The 17,741-nt window shown below is 42.1% G+C and overlaps 3 protein-coding genes across 3 annotated transcripts; all 3 read right to left on the reverse strand.

The window, feature by feature from the left end:
- On the reverse strand, positions 1-984 carry LOC144328789 (mas-related G-protein coupled receptor member H-like). The gene has a single exon (XM_077933631.1). The coding sequence runs from the start codon at positions 982-984 to the stop codon at positions 1-3; it is 984 nt and encodes a 327-aa protein (XP_077789757.1).
- Positions 985-7,000: 6,016 nt separating this feature from the next.
- Positions 7,001-8,002, reverse strand: LOC144328790 (mas-related G-protein coupled receptor member H-like). The gene is given in 1 exon segment (XM_077933632.1): positions 7,001-8,002. A coding segment is annotated over 1 exon segment (1,002 nt).
- Positions 8,003-14,774: 6,772 nt separating this feature from the next.
- LOC144328791 (mas-related G-protein coupled receptor member H-like) lies at positions 14,775-15,807 on the reverse strand. The gene has a single exon (XM_077933633.1). It carries the CDS (start codon positions 15,774-15,776, stop codon positions 14,775-14,777), a length of 1,002 nt encoding a protein of 333 aa, XP_077789759.1. The 5' UTR covers positions 15,777-15,807.
- Between the last annotated feature and the right edge of the window lie 1,934 nt (positions 15,808-17,741).

Here is a 17,741-nt window from a genome sequence, read left to right on the forward strand (position 1 = left end):
TTATGAAAGTTTCCCAAGTGGGTTTGAACAAGGAGGGTCCATTTCCTGTCTGTCATTCTCCTCCTCATTCAAAACCCGCTGGAGGATGGCCAGAAGACTCTCCCTAGACTGACCTCCCTTCTTCCTCCCAACCAGAAAATAGAGAAAGGGGTTCACGCAGCTGTTGAGGGAGGCACACAAAATGGCATACTGGAATAGACCAGAAATATTCAAGCCCACGAAGGATAAAGCAAGAAGAAGGGCATTGAGTGGGAAAGCAAGCACGAGGAAAAAGAGGAGTGTAAGTAAAATAACCGTTAAAAGCCTTCCCCGCTTTCGTGGGTGTGATTTAAAACAGACTTTGATGAAAAGGATCACAGTTGAAATTGTCATAAGTGGGAGGCAAAGCAGTCCAGTCAAGACATATTGGCCTGTTTCTGATAACCAATATGGAAAGGTGTAATATTTTTCAAAAATGTAGAGCATTACGCCGAGCAGACAGGAGAGGACCCATATGAGGGCACACACAGTGGTGGACAAATGTGTCGGCCGGACACACCGATGCCAAATAGGGAAGAGGACAGACACACATCTGTCAATGCTGATGGCTGTCAGAAGAAGTTGGCCAGTGTTGTATGTGAAGGATAAGAGACATTCATCAATACTATTAAGAACATCATCAGGAAACCAAATAAAGGTATGGAACTGTAGGCTCAGGAGGAATGCAAAGTCAGTAACAGCCAAATTAAGGATGTAGGTGGTGAACGGTTTCCTCCTAATGCGGAAACCAAGAAGCCAGATGACAGTTCCATTCCCCAAAAATCCCACACAGCAGATAACTAAAACGAAGCAATATATTATAGATAATTCATATTGCTTATATTGCGAATCTTCTTGGTCATTAGATGAGCTATTATAAGTGTCATTATACTCTTTATATGTCACAGAAACGGCAGCAGATTGCAAAGTCCCATTGATATGTCTCTCCACGCTGAATGACTGCATGTGAAAATCTTGCCTCCTCTTCTGGAGCAGAAGTTTCCTCTAGGAAATGGAAAATATCACAAAGATGTCTGACTCAGCTGGAATTCTGTGCAAAACCCAGAATTGTGGGATCCAGGAACCCACTGAACAACACATAAACCTACAACATCTGTCTATCAAGCCAAAAGTCATATACGTGCAGTTCTTTGCAATATAACTGAATCCCCCACATGGGCCACACCCCTCTGGATTTTTTCTCATTGAGCTTTTTTTTGGACTTTAGTGAGTTAGTTTACCTGGTAACTGGTTTTATTGGTGTGAAGAGAAGAAGTCAGTACAGCATTCCCAGGTCTTCTGGCACTACTGATATGTAATGTATCTCCAAAATTGGGGTTCAGTCATATTTCCTTTGCTATGGCCAAGCTCATCATTCCTGCTTAGGAAGAGATATCAGTAAGGATGAAGGAGATGGACAGACAGAATGAGAAAGATGCCACCTTGTTTAGGGAAAGATTGATATAAAGTTTTATAGCAGTGAATTTCACTTACCTACTGCACATTCATCCAGGTGGGTGGGACTATCTTCCAATGCAATAAGAGCAGGCTAGGAATGAATGAGGGTGTGCAGCAGGTTCTGAAAGAGAGGTCAGGCAGTAATGTCACATTGTTTCTTATTACGTATAACTCAGTTTTCTTTTTCTTGTGCAGTTCCTAGGATTCTGCCCAAAATAGAGCAAGCTTTCTGATATTGGCTCCCTCCTAACCAAGGAGGCTGCTTTTGATGGATGGGAAGCAAACACATGGGGGGCGCAGGGGTTTACCCAAGTAGTAGTAGCACTTTTAAGAAGCAAACATACTTGATAAACAAATGAATAGATACTCCTGGTGGTGGTGGTTCAGAAGATTTATAACACTCTCTCCTCCAAATGCCCCAGCCATTTTCCTAGCGCAAGGAAACTGTAGCCTCATACACAGCATGCTCGGAAGACTTAGCAGTCCTCCTTGCCTACCAGGTTCATTTCTTCTGTAGTCCTGAGGCTGACAGGAAAATTTCCAAGAGCTGGCAAGAAACCCAAGTAGCTAATGTGAAGAGATCTGGTAATGGGGTAGGGGTGTAAATAGTCTTCACTTGTAAGGACCAAGAGTAAGTAAAGTGCTCCACTGACATTCTGAGTGCTGACTCATTGAGTGTCTTATAGAAAGGGGAGAAACGAACTCTTCAGGGGGATAACTATTGTTCTGTAGTTTCACGCTAAGGGTTTAGTCACTCACCTAACAGAGAAAGGAATTCAAGAATTCAAGAGAGTGTATATGTTTATATATTAAGCAGAATCCCCTCGTTGTGTTTGCTTCTAGGAACATGGATATCTGCTCCCTTCGTATTGCCTTAATAAGACCAACTTTCCCAAGGCTTCACTGATCAATCAGAGGTGAATTCCCCGTGCTGGACTTGGATCACTTGAAATGACCCAGTATATTCTACATACCTCTTAAAATACATTAATTTCATTGTGTCTGGATACAATGTTTGTTCTCTCCATTGGCAACACCTCAGGAAGTCACCTTCCTGAGTCTGAGTCAGACTATTGGTCTATCAAGATCAGGACTTGTCAAACAGACTCTCAGTGCTGCTCTGTAGCATTTTAAAAAGTGGTCTTTCCAACCCTACCTGGAATTAACCTTCTGCAAGCATCACAGCTCTGGCCTCTCCTGTAAATGTTTCACCCAACCTTGTGACTAACTGCAGATCAGCAGTCTTCAGAAATGGTGAGTGCAAGAGAACAAGTACACAGCATCTTGCACTGGAATGGCAGGTCCTAAGGACTTAAGAGAGAGAAAAAAATGTGTCCCCACTCATGCCCCATGGAGAAAATGTAAAATCTTACCAGTCTCACTCAAAGGTGCAAAATGGTCCCTCCTGTTCTTCATCTGGGTTTAATTTGATTCTCTGCCTCATAGGGCAAGAAGATGCTCTTTAATTGGATATGAAGATCATTATCAGTTCACCAAGGAGGAGGAGACTATTGTCATATATGTCCCAAAAGGCTACAGTCATGAAGACTAGGTTTGTAATTGGTTCTGGAGGAAGCAGCTCATGTCTCACATACTTTTTTATCTGTACCAGACAAATGGAATAAATGTAGACCTCAACCCCAGATTTCTAATCAAGGCTGTCTAAGCAAGATAACAACTTCCTGGCCTTTTAACGGCCAAAAGCATTTGTCCCTATGTGCCTTTTAATGGGTTGGGGGAGTTGACTATTGGTGGGGAGACATGACTACCTAGGGTGGGAGGGAAGGTTGCTCTTGAGTAGGCCAACTAGGTGGAGGGGGGCAAGGAGTCAGAGCCATTTGCTGTGTCCCATGGAAGGGCCCTGATCCACCAGGTCATTCGTCATGCCCCCCTTCATTAGCAGGCAATTCCATGGTAACCAATGTAATGTTTATTTCTTTTCACTTATTTCATAAAATTTATATACTGCTTGATTGTAAAAAAAGAATAAACAGAAACATCAAGAAAAATCACAACCATACTTTGAAACATGCAAAAGTTAAAATACTGAAGCAGGTTGAATAGATGCTAAGCTTTGCCATGATATATTGTGTGTAAGGTAATATTATTTGAACTCCAGTTAACATTAATATCTAAAGTAGTACCTTGGGTTAAGAACTTAATTCGTTCTGGAGGTCCATTCTTAATCTGAAACTTTTCTTAACCTGAGGTACAACTTTAGCTAATGGGGCCTCCTCCTGCCACTGTGCCGTCGCTGCGCGGTTTCTGTTCTCGTCCTGAGGCAAAGTTCTTAACGTGAGGTACTATTTCTGGGTTAGCGGAGTATGTAACCTGACGCGTCTGCAACCTGAAGGGCCTGTAACCCGTGGTACCACTGTATTTAATATCTATATGAAGCCATTGCATGTGTTCGTTAGGAGTTTTGGATCAAGGTGTCAGCACTGTGATGATGTTGACACACAGCTCTCCTTTTCCCTAATGTATGAATTGGGAAAGACTGAAAACTTTGAACCAGTGTCTTGATGCAGTAGTGCTCTGGATAAGGGCTGATCAACTGTGTTTGAATTCGAGGACAATGGGGGCTCTTTGGGTGGGGAGGGGTTCCCCATGTTTTGGAAATTGGCAAGTTCCATGTTCTGAGTGGGATTGCGATCCCCTTTGAAGGAGCCAGTGTGAAGTTTGGGGTAGTTCTGGATTCATCTGTGTCACTAGATACTCAGATGACCCCTGTCTCCTCCATTCAGAACGCTGGATTGTATTTTGGTTGACACTTGCACAAGGATATTTGCAAGTGATGAGATGTGAAAGCAAAGTTTGGATTTAAAATGTGCTTTGTTTATTTAACACAGTTAAAGGTCTGCAAATGGGTAACAGTTACTATATAAAGGAATTCCCAACAGCATGAGCTCCTATACACCTGAGGCATAATGCTGTTGTACCTATCACTTCAAAGTGTTGGGCAAGCTCATTGACTCAGGGACACAGATGAGTTAATTCCCTGCCCGTAGTCATTTCTTGCAGGTACTTTAACAATGCAGTCCAAACCTAAGATCTGCTGAGATTACGGTCTAAAATTACATTTCATTCATTTTATTCCCCCCCCCCCACCTGCATATTCCTATACGAAAACCCATGCCCAAAGTGGCTTACAACATCAACAAAACAGGGATGCATTTGAAACAAACCATACAAAAACAATTTCATAGAACAAAAAACAACAATGTGGTGATAATATCATGATAACATGGGAAACCATATATATAATAACATAAAATAAACCACATGTCAATAGTATAACAAGGTCACCAAAACTGCATGTAGCCTCCAACATCATTAATATCTACAGTAGTAACTTGGGTTAAGAACTTAATTCATTCTGGAGGTCCATTCTTTTTTTAAATATTTTTTTTTATTCAAAATTATAACAAGACATATTATCCAAAAACAGTTCCCTCAGTTCCAGTCTTTGGCTTCTCTAAGAATGCTGTTTTCTGCATGTTACAAAGTTGTATAGATCCTCAAACAATTTAGCTGATTATTATCAATAAAAGGTTTGTGAATGTTTATTCAAAACCTGCCAAGGAGTCCAGTTCGCTTTCTTGCATCTTCAGATACTTTGTAAAGGGTTCCCATTTATCCTTAAAGTCACAGTTATCCTTGTCCCATAGCTTATATGTCAGTTTTGCCAGTTCTGCATAGTCCATTAATTTTACTTGCCATTATTCTTTAGTTGGGGTTTCTTCAGTCTTCCATCCTTGTGCTACCAGAACTTTTGCAGCCGTTGTCGCATACATGAAGATGTTTTTCAACTCTTTTGGTAGGTCTTTCCCTATGATCCCCCTGGAGGTCCATTCTTAACCTGAAACTTTTCTTAACCTGAGGTACCACTTTAGCTAATGGGGCCTCCCGCTGCTGTTGTGCTGCCGGAGCAAGATTTCTGTTGTCGTCCTGAAGCAAAGTTCTTAACGTGAGGTACTATTTGTGGGTTAGCAGAGTATGTAAGCTGAAGGGTCTGCAACCTGAAGCGTCTGTAACCCGTGATACCACTGTATTTAATATCTGTATGAAGCCATTGGATGTGTTCATTAGGAGTTTTAGATCAAGGGGTCAGCACTGTGATGATGTTGACACACAGCTCTCCTTTTCCCTAACATATGAATTGGGAAAGACTGTGAAAGCTTTGAACCAATGTCTTGATGCAGTAGTGGTCTGGATGAGGGCTGATCAACTGTGTTTGAATTCGAGGACAATGGGGGCTCTTTGGGTGGGGAGGGGTTCCCCATGTTTTGGAAACTGGCAAGTTCCCTATTCTGAGTGGGATTGCGATCCCCTTTGAAGGAGCCAGTGTGAAGTTTGGGGATTCTTCTGGATTCCTCTGTGTCACTAGATGCTCAGATGTCCTCTGTCTCCCCCATTCAGAACCCTGGATCATATTTTGGTTGACACATGTGCCGGGACATTTGCAAGTGATGAGACGTGAAGGCAATGTTTGGACTTGAAATGTGCTTTGTTTATTTAACACAGTTAAAGATCTACAAATTGGTAATAGATACTATATAAAGGTATTTCCAATGGCATGGTCTCCTATACATCTGAGGCATAATGTTCTTGTACCTATCACTTTAAAGTGTTTGGCAAGCTCCATTGACGCAGGGACACAGATTAGTTAATTCCCTGCCCGTAGTCATTTCTTGCAGGTACATTAGCAATGCAATCCAAACCTAAGATCTGCCAAGATTACGGACTAAAATTACATTTAATTCATTTTATCCTCTCTCCCCCCCCCCCATATTCCCATACGAAAACCCTTGCCCAAAGTGGCTTACAACAACAACAAAACAGGGATGCATTTCAAACAAGACATACAAAAACAATTTTATAATAACAAAACAACAACATAGTGATAATATCATGATAACATGGGGAAACAGATATGTAATAAAATAAAATAAATGACATGTCAATACTATAACAAGGTCACCTAAACAGCGTGTAGCCTCCAACATCAAAAATAACAAGGGAGCTTCCCAGTAACTCTCTCATTCAACGGTATATTTTTTTACAACCTAGAGACTAAGGTTGGATGAGCAATCTTCAGATTTTTTGAACACAAGACAAGAGAAAGCTGCTAGGATGGCAGGTGCGAAGGACTTGTGGTGAAAAATGCGGTACCAGTTGTGTCCCAAAGAAGAATGTAAAATTTTTCTATTCTCAGTTCAAGTTGTACAGATGATTCCAGCCAATCTTTGTCTTGTCTATTTCAGCTTGTGCACTACAGGTGCACAGCGTGGAGCATTTTGAGCTGTAGGGCTTTATATCTCCATGGCCAACATTTCAGGTGCTGTATACCATGCGTGGGGAGGACACAGAAGAAAAAATGGGAGAAGAAAAAGCATGACTCCTGCCTTTGTAGAGTAGGATACATTTCAACTGCACAAACCTCAAAATTGTCAACAAAATCCAATCCTCTTTTTCTGGTGAGCAATAGTCATCAATGCACTCCAAGGACAAAGACAAAGAACTCTTACGAAAGGTTCCTAAGTGGGATCGAACAAGGAGGGTCCATTTCTTGTCTGTCATTCTCCTCCTCATTCAAAACCCGCTGGAGGATGACCAGTAGACCCTCCCTAGATTGACCACCCTTCCTCCTCCCAACCAAAAAATAAAGCAAGGGGTTCACACTGCTGTTGAGGGAGGCACACAAATAGGCATAATGGAATGGAACGGGAATTTTCAGGCGTAAAATTAATCCAAAGAAAAGAATGACATTGAGTGGAAAAGCAAACATGAGGAAGAAGAGGAGTGTAAGTAAAATAACTATTAAAAGCCTTCCCTGCTTTCGTGGGTGTGATTTAAAACAGACTTTGATGAAAAGGATCACAGTTGAAATTGTCATGAGTGGGAGGCAAAGCAGTCCAGTCAAGAGAAATTGAATATATATTGTGAGGATACAATGATAGATGTTATCTGGTATAAGGGGAAATATTTCTCTGATAATGTAGAGGACTATGGAGAGCAGAAAGGAGAGGACCCATATGAGGGCACACACAGTGGTGGACAAATGGGTCGGCCGGACACACCGATGCCAAATTGGGAAGAGGACAGACACACATCTGTCAATGCTGATGGCTGTCAGAAGAAGTTGCCCAGTGTTGTATGTGAAAGATAAGAGACAAAAAGCAATACTATCAAGAAAATAATCAGGAAACCTAATAAAAGCACAGAACTGTAGGCTCAGGAGGAATGCAAAGTCAGCAACCGCCAAATTAAGGATGTAGGTGGTGAATGGTTTCCTTCTAATGCGGAAACCAAGAAGCCAGATCACAGTTCCATTCCCCAAAAATCCCACACAGCAGATAACTAAAATGAAGACATTTATTATAGATTCTTCATATTCCTCATATTGGAAATTTCCTTGGTCATTATATGAGCTATTATAAGTGTCATTATACTATTTATATGTCACAGAAACGGCAGCAGATTGCAAAGTCCCATTGATATGTGTCTCCATGCTGAATGACGGCATGTGAAAATCTTGCCTCCTCTTCTGGAGCAGAAGTTTCCTCTAGGAAATGGAAAATATCACAAAGATGTCTGACTCAGCTGGAATTCTGTGCAAAACCCATAATTGTGAGAGCCAGGAGCCCATTGAACAACACATAAACCCACAACATCTGTCTATCAAGCCAAAAGTCATATATGTGCAGTTCTTTGCAATATAAATGAATCCCCCACATGGGCCACACCCCTCTGGATTTTTTCTCATTGAGCTTTTTTTGGACTTTAGTGAATTACTTTACCTGGAAACTGGGTTTGATTGGTGCCAAGAGAAGAAGTCAGTAGAGCATTCCCTCGTCATCTGGCATTATTGTCTGATATGTAATGTCTCTCCAGAATTGGGGTTCAATCATATTTCTTTTGCTATTGCCAAGCTCATCTTTCCTGCTTAGGAAGAGATATCAGTAAGGATGAAGGAGATGAGCTGAGACAGAATGAGAAAGAGACCACCTTGTTTAGCGAAAGATTGATATAAAGTTGTATAGCAGTGAATTTCACTTACCTACTGCACATTCAGGGACGCAGGTGGCGCTGTGGGTTAAAGCCTCAGCACCTAGGACTTGCCGATCGAAAGGTCGGCGGTTCGAATCCCTGCGGCGGGGTGCGCTCCTGTCGTTCGGTCCCAGTGCCTGCCAACCTAGCAGTTCGAAAGCACCTTCGGGTGCAAGTAGATAAATAGGGACCGCTTACTAGCGGGAAGGTAAACGGTGTTCTGTGTGCTGCGCTGGCTTGCCAGAGCAGCGATGTCACGCTGGCCATGTGACCCGGAAGTGTCTGCGGACAGCACTGGCTCCCGGCCTATAGAGTGAGATGAGCGCACAACCCTAGAGTCTGGCAAGACTGGCCCGTACGGGCAGGGGTACCTTTACCTTACTGCACATTCATCCAGGTGGGTGAGGCTATCTTCCAATGCAATAAGAGCAGGCTAGGAATGAATGAGTGTGTGCAGCAGGTTCTGAAAGAGAGGTCAGGCAGTAATGGCATATTGTTTCTTATTACATATAATTCAGTTCTCTTTTTGTAGTTCAGTTCCTAGGATTCTCCCCAAAATAGAGCAAGCTTTCTGATATGTCTATATTGGCTCCCCCCTAACCAAGGAGGCTGTTTTTGACAGATGGGAAGCAAACATGTGGGGGAGGGGCAGCTGTTTACCCAAGTAGTAGTAGCACCTTTAAGAAGCAAACATACTTGATAGATAAACAAATGAACAGATACCCCTGGTGGTGCTGATTCAGGAGATTTATATTACTCTCCCTTCCACATGTCCCACCCATTTTCCTAGTGCAAGGAAACTGAGCATTAGCACTCGGGCTGTTGCTTTAGCTGCAGTTGAGAGCTGGTGGCATCACACCTTCCTGGCTTTCAGCTTGGCCTTAATCCAGGCAGCTGTTTACATCTACATACGCAATGTATGTAGACTCATACACAACATGCTGGGAAGACTCAGCAGTCCTCCTTGCCTACCAGATTCTCCTCTCCTGTAGTCCTGGGGTGATGGGGAAATTTCCAAGAACTTGAGAGCTGGTGGCATCACACCTTCGTGGCTTTCAGCTTGGCCCTACTCCAGGCACCTGTTTACGTCTACATCCCCTTCCTCCACAGTAGCCTCACACAATATGCTGGGAAGACTTCGCAGTCCTCCTTGCCTGCCAGATTCTCCTCTCCTGTAGTCCTGGGGTGATGGGGAAATTTCCAAGAACTGGCAAGAAACCCAAGTAAATAGTGTGGAGAATTCTGATGATGGGGTAGGGATGTAACTAATCTTCACTTGTAAGGACCAAGAGTAAGGAAAGTGCTCTACTGGCATTCTGAGTGTTGACTCAATGAGTGTCTTATAGAAAAGGGAGAAACGAACTCTTCAGGGGGATAACTATTGTTCTGTGGCTTCACACTAAGGATTTAGTCACTCACAGAACAGAGGAAGGAATTCAAGAATTAAAGAGAGTGTATATGTTTATATATTAAGCGGAATCCCCTCATTGTATGTGCTTCTAGGAACATGGATATCTGCTCCCTTCATATTGCTTTAATAAGACCAACTTTCCCAAGAATTCCATGATCAATCAGAGGTGAATTGCCTGCACTGGACTTGGATCACTTGAAATTACCCAGTCTATTCTGTGTACTTGTTAAAATACATTACAGTACAGATTAAGTACTTAATTTGTTCCCGAGGTCCATTCTTAACCTGAAACTGTTCTTAACCTGAAACACCACTTTAGCTAATGGGGCCCCCTGCTGCTGCCGCCCCACTGGCGCACGATTTCTGTTCTCATCCTGAAGCAAAGTTCTGAACCCAAGGTACTATTTTTGGGTTAGCGGAGTCTGTACCCTAAAGAATATGTAACCAGAAGCGTAAGTAACCCAAGGTACCACTGTAATCTCATTGTGTCTGGATATCATATTTGCTCTCTCCCTTGGCAAAACCTCAGGAAGTCACCTTCCTGAGTCTGAGTTAGACTATTGGTTTATCAAGATCAGGACTTGTCAAACAGACTCTCAGTGCCACTCTGTAGCATTTTTAAAAGTGGTCTTTTCAACCCTACCTGGAGGTGCCGGGAATCAACCTTCTGCAAGCACCACAGCTATGGCCTTTCCTGTGAATGTTTCACCCAACCTTCTGACTAACTGCAGATCAGCAGTCTTCAGAGATGGTGAGTGCAAGAGAACAAGGACACAACAACTATGACTGGAATGGCAGGTCCATGCACTTAAGAGAGAAAATATGGTCCCACTCATGCCCCAGGGGAAAATGATAAATCTTACCAGTTTCACTCAGAGGTGCAAAACGGTCCGTCCTGTTCTTCATCTGGGTTTAATTTGATTCTTTGCCTCATAGGGCAAGAAGATGCTCTTTAATTGGATATGAGATAATTATCAGTTCACCAAGGAGGAGGAGACTATTGTCATATATCTCCCAAAAGGCTACTGTCATGAAGACTAGGTTTGTAATTGGTTCTGGACGAAGCAGCTCATGTCTCACATACTTCTTTATCTGTACCAGACAAATGGAATAAATCAAGACCTCATCTCCAGATTTCTAATCAAGGCTGTCTAAGCAAGATAACAACTTCCTGGCCCTTTAACGGCCAAAAGCATTTGTCCCTATGTGCCTTTTATTGGTTGGGGGAGTTGACTATTGGTGGGGAGACATGACTACCTAGGGTGGGATAGAAGGTTGCTTTTGAGTAGGCCAACTAGGTGGAGGGGGGCAAGGAGTCAGAGCCATTTGCTGTGACCCATGGAAGGGCCCTGATCCACCAGGTCATCCATCATTAGCAGGCAATTCCATAGTAACCAATGTAATGTTTATTTCTTTTCACTTATTTCATAAAATTTCAATTAAAAAACACACACACCCCAAAGCAGCTTACAAAAGAATGAACAGAAAAATCACGAAAAATCACAACCATACTTTAAAACATGCAAAAGTTAAAATACTGAAACAGATTTAATAGATGCTAAGCTATGATATATTGTGTTTGCGGTAATATTATTTGAACTCCAATTATATTAATATCTACAGTAGTACCTCGGGTTAAGAACTTAATTCATTCCGGACGGCCATTCTTAACCTGAAACTGTTCTTAACCTGACGTACCACTTTAGCTAATGCGATTTCTGTTCTCATCCTGAAGCAAAGTTCTTAACTGAGGTACTATTTCTGGGTTACCGGAGTCTGTAACCTGAAGTGTCTGTAACCTGAAGCATCTTTAATCCAAGGTACCACTGCATTTAACATATATATGAAGCCATTGGATGTGGTCATTATGAGTTTTGGAGCAAGGTGTCAGCACTATGATGATGTTGACATATAGCTCTACTTTCCCATAACATATGAATTGGGAAGGACTCTGAAAACTTTGAACCAGCTTCTTGATGCAGTAGTGGTCTGGATGAGGGCTGATCAACTGTGTTTGAATTCGAGGACAATGAGGGCTCTTTGGGTGGGGAGGGGTTCCCCATGTTTTGGAAACTGGCAAGTTCCCTGTTCTGAGTGGAATCGTGATCCCCTTTGAAGGAGCCAGTGTGAAGTTTGGGGGTAGTTCTGGATTCATCTGTGCCATTGGATGCTCAGATGTCCCCTGTCTCCTCCATTCAGAACGCTGGATTGTATTTTGGTTAACTCTTGCACCAGGACATTCGCAAGTGATGAGATGTGAAAGCAGTGTTTGGATTTAAAATGTGTCAGGCTTATTTAACACTGTTAAAGTTCTGCAAATGGGTAACAGTTACTATATAAAGGAATTCCCAACAGCATGATCTCCTATACATCTGAGGCATAATGTAGCTGTACCTATCACTTCAAAGTGTTGGTCAAGCTCCAGAGTAGTTTATTCCCTGCTCATAGTCATTCCTTGGAGGTACATTTACAGTACAATCCAAACCCAAAGTCTGCCAGGATTAATGAGTTTAAAATTTCTTTCCATTCATTTTGTTTTTCCCCATTTTCAGACACAAAAACCCAAGCCCAAAATGTCTTACAAAAAAAGACAGAAACAGGGATACAGTAAAACACACACACACACACACACACACACACACACACACACACACACACACACACCAAAAAGCATTTGTCTTTTATTGGGTGGGGAAGGTGACTATTGGTGGGGAGACATGATTGCCTACGGCAGAGTGGGGGTTGCTCTTGAGTACCCAAGTATGTGGAGGTTCCAAGGAGTCAGAGCCATTTGCTGTGATCCGTGGAAGGGAGCTGATCCACCCGGTCACCCATCTCTCCTCTTTAATGATAATAATAATAATAATAATAATAATAATAATAATAATAATAATACCCCAGCCACTCTGGGTGGCACCCAGCAGAATACTGCTACTACTACTACTACTACTACTACTACTACTACTACTACTACTAAAATGACAAGATATCGAACATTAAAAAATCCCTGAACAGGACTGGATTCAGATGTCTTCTAAAAGTCAGATACTCATATATTTCCTTGACACATGTTCGGAGGTTGTTCCATAGGGCAGGCGCCACTACAGAGAAGGCCCTCTGCCTGGTTCCCTGTAACCTCACTTCTGGCAGTGAGGGAATTCCCAGATGACCCTCGGAGTAGAACCTCAGTGTCTGGGCAGAACGATGGGGATGGAGACGCTCTTTCAGGTAATCAGCAGGCAATTCAATGGTTAGAATACTGAAGCAGATCAAATATATGCTAAGCTTCTTCACATGATATATTGTCCTTACGATCATATTATTTGAACTCCAGTTAACATTAATATCTATTTAATATCTATATGGAGCCATTGGATGAGGTCATTAGGAGTTTTGGAGCAAGGTATCCACAGTGCGATATGATGTTAACACAGAACTCTCCTTTTCCATAACATATGAATCGGGAAAGGCTATGAAAGCTTTGAACCAGTGTATAGATGGAGTCATGGACTGGATGAGGGTTGATCAACTGTCTTTGAATTCCAGGAAGATTGGGCTCTTTGGGTGGGTGGTCCCCATTTTTTGGAAATTGGCAAGCTCCCTTTTCTGAGTGTTGTTGCACTCAGTTTGAGGGAGCGAGTGTAAAGTTTTGGGGTACTTTGGGTACAACTCTGTCACTAGATGCTCAGATGTCCTCTGTGTCCACCGTTCACAACCCTGCATGATATCTTGGTTGACTCTTGCGCCAGGACATTTGCAAGTCATGAGACGTGAAAACAATGCTTGGATTAAAATGAGAAGTGTTTACTTAACACAACTACTGTAAAGGTCTGCAAATGGGTAACAGTTACTATATAAAGGAATTTCCAATGGCATGAGCTCCTATACATCTGACGCATAATGTTCTTGTACCTGTCACTTCAAAATGTTGGCCAAGCTCCATTGACTCAGGGGAACAGATTAGTTAATTCCCTTCCCGTAGTCATTTCTTGCAGGTACGTTAACAATGCAATCCAAACCCAAGATTTGCCGAGATTACGGAGTAAAAAAAATCATTTCATTCACTTTATCCCCACCGCCATATTCCCATATGAAAACCCATGCTCAAAGTGGCTTACAACAACAAAACAGGGATGCATTTCAAACAAACCATACAAAAACAATTTATTAATAATAAAAAACAACAACATAGCGATAATACTATGATAACATCGGAAAACAAATATATAATTGCATAAAATAAACCACATGTCAATAGTATAACAAAGTCATCTAAACAGCATGTAGCCTCCAACATCAAAAAGAACAAGGGAGTTTCCCAATAACTCTCTCATTCAAAGGTATATTTTTTTTACACCCTTGAGACTAAGGTTGGATGAGCAATCTTCAGATTTCTTGAGCACAAAACAAGAGCAGCCTGCTGGGATGGCAGGTGTGAAGGACATATGGAAAAAATGTGGTACCAGTTGTGTCCCAAAGAAGTATGTACAATTTACAATTTACAATTTTTCTATTCTCATTCCAAGTTGTACAGATGATTCCAGCCGATCTTTGTCTTGACTATTTCAGCTTGTGAAATATAGGTGCACAATGTGGAGCATTTTGAGCTATAGGGCTTTATATCTCCATGGTCAACATTTCAGGGGCTGCATACCATTGGGGGGGGGGACACAGAAGAAGAAAGATTGAGATAATAAAAGACATGATTCCTCCCTTTGTAAAGTAGGATACATTTCAGCTACACAAACCTCAAAATTGTCAACAAAACCCAATCCTCTTTTTCTGGTGAGCAATAGTCATCAATGCAGTCCAAGGACAAAATACAGCCAAAGAACTCTTACGAAAGGTTCCGAAGTGGGATCGAACAAGGAGGGTTCATTTCCTGTCTGTCATTCTCCTCTTCATTCAAAACCCGCTGGAGGATGACCAGTAGGCTCTCCCTAGATTGACCTCCCTTCTTCCTCCCAACCAGAAAATAAAGCAACGGGTTCACACTGCTGTTGAGGGAGGCACACAAAAAGCCATAACGGACTGGAATGGGAATTTTCAGGAGTAAAATTAATCTACAGAAAAGAATGGCATTGAGTGGGAAAGCAAGCATGAGGAAGAAGAGGAGTGTAAGTAAAATAACTATTAAAAGCCTTCCCCGCTTTTGCGGGTGGGATTTAAAACAGACTTTGATGAAAAGAATCACAGTTGAAATTGTCATGAGTGGGAGGCAAAGCAGTCCAGTCAAGAAAAATTGAAAATATGCTGTGACGATATAAAGACCGATGTTATATGATATAAAGGGAAATGTTTCTGAGAGAATGGAGAGGATTATGGAGAGAAGACAGGAGAGGACCCATATGAGGGCACACACAGTGGTGGACAAATGGGTTGGCCGGACACACCGATGCCAAATAGGGAAGAGGACAGACACACATCTGTCAATGCTGATGGCTGTCAGAAGAAGTTGGCCAGTGTTGTATGTGAAGGATAAGAGACCAAAAGCAATACTATAAAGAAGATAATCAGGAAGCCTAATAAAAGTACGGAACTGTAGGCTCAGGAGGAATGCAAAGTCAGCAACAGCCAAATTAAGGATGTAGGTGGTGAACGGTTTCCTCCTAATGCGGAAACCAAGAAGCCAGATGACTGTTCCATTCCCCAAAAATCCCACACAGCAGATAACTAAAATGAAGACATTTATTATAGTTTCTTCATATTGCTCATATTGGAAATCTTCTTGGTCATTATATGAGCTATTATAAGTTTCGTTGTACTCCTTATATGTCACAGCAACCGCAGCAGATTGCAAAGTCCCATTGATTTGTCTTTCCATGCTGAATGACTGCATGTGGAAATGTTGTCTCCTCTTCTAGAACAGAAGTTTCTTCTAGGGAATGGAAAAGATCACAAAGATGTTTGACTCAGCTGGAACTCTGTGCAAAACCCAGAATTGTGAGAGCCAGGAACCCACTGAACCCACAAATTTTGTCTATCAAGCCAAAAATCATATATGTGCAATTCTTTGCCATCTAACTGAATCCCCCACATGGGCCACACCCCTCTGGATTTTTTCTCATTGAGGGGTTGTTGTTTTTTTGGACTTTAGTGAGTTAGTTTACCTTGAAACTGGGTTTGATTGGTGCCAAGAGAAGAAATCAGTACAGCATTGCCTCGTCATCTGGCATTTACTGTCTGATATATAATGTCTCTCCAAAATTGGGGTTCAATCATTTTTCTTTTGCCATGGCCAAGCTCATCATTCTTGGCTTAGGAAAGAGACATCAGTAAGAATGAAGGAGATGGGCTGAGACAGAATGAGAAAGATGCCACCTTGTTTAGGGAAAGATTGCTATAAAGTTTTATAGCAGTGAATTTCACTTACCTACTGCACATTCATCTAGGTTGGTGGCACTACCTTCCAATGCAATAGGATCAGGCTGGGAACGAATGAGGATGTGCAGGAGGTTCTGAAAGAGAGGTCAGGCAGTAATGTCACATTTTTTCTTATTTTTTCTCATTGAGTTTTGATTGGTGCTAAGAGAAGAAGTCAGTACAGCATTCCCTGGCATTATTGTCTGGTATGTAATGTCTCTCCAAAATTGGGGTTCAGTCATATTTCTTTTGCTATGGCCAAGCTCATCATGCCTGCTTAGGAGGAGATATCAGTAAGCATGATGAACTGGAACAGGATGAGAAAGACACACCCTTCTTTAGGGAAAGATTGATATAAAGTTTTATAGCAGTGAATTTCCCTTACCTACTGCACATTCATCCAGCTGGGTGAGGCTATCTTCCAATGCAATAAGAGCAGGCTAGGAATTAATGAGGATGTGCAGGAGGTTCTGAAAGAGAGGTCAGGCAGTAATGTCACATTTTTTCTTATTACGTATAACTCTTTTTGTACTTCAGTTCCTAGGATCTCCCCAAAATAGAGCAAGCTTTCTGATATGTCTATATTGGCTCCCCCCTAACCAAGGAGGCTGTTTTTGACGGATGGGAAGCAAACACATGGTGGAGGGGCAGGGGTTTACCCAAGTAGTAGTAGCACCTTTAAGAAGCAAACATAATTGATAGATAAACAAATGAACAGATACCCCTGGTGGTGGTGATTCAGAAAATTTATAATACTCTCCCCTCCAAATTCCCCAGTCATTTTGCTAGTGCAAGGAAACTGAGCATTAGCATTTGGGCTGTTACTTTAGGTGCAATTGAGAGCTGGTGGCATCACACCTTCGTGGCTTTCAGCTTGGCCCTACTCCAGGCACCTGTTTACGTCTACATCCCCTTCCTCCACAGTAGCCTCACACACAATATGCTGGGAAGACTTCGCAGTCCTCCTTGCCTACCAGATTCTCCTCTGGGGTGATGGGGAAATTTCCAAGAACTGGCAAGCAACCCAAGTAAATAGTGTGGAGAATTCTGATGATGGGGTAGGGATGTAACTAATCTTCACTTGTAAGGACCAAGAATAAGGAAAGTGCTCTACTGGCATTCTGAGAGTTGACTCAATGAGTGTCTTATAGAAAAGGGAGAAACGAACTCTTCAGGGGGATAACTATTGTTCTGTAGCTTCACACTAAGGATTTAGTCACTCACAGAACAGAGGAAGGAATTCAAGAATTAAAGAGAGTGTATATGTTTATATATTAAGCGGAATCCCCTCATTGTATGTGCTTCCAGGAACATGGATATCTGCTCCCTTCGTATTGCTTTAATAAGACCAACTTTCCCAAGAATTCCCTGATCAATCAGAGGTGAATTGCCTGCACTGGACTTGGATCACTTGAAATTACCCAGTCTATTCTGTGTACTT

Source organism: Podarcis muralis, chromosome 8, assembly GCF_964188315.1.
Source record: "Podarcis muralis chromosome 8, rPodMur119.hap1.1, whole genome shotgun sequence".
Classification (NCBI taxonomy): domain Eukaryota; kingdom Metazoa; phylum Chordata; class Lepidosauria; order Squamata; family Lacertidae; genus Podarcis; species Podarcis muralis.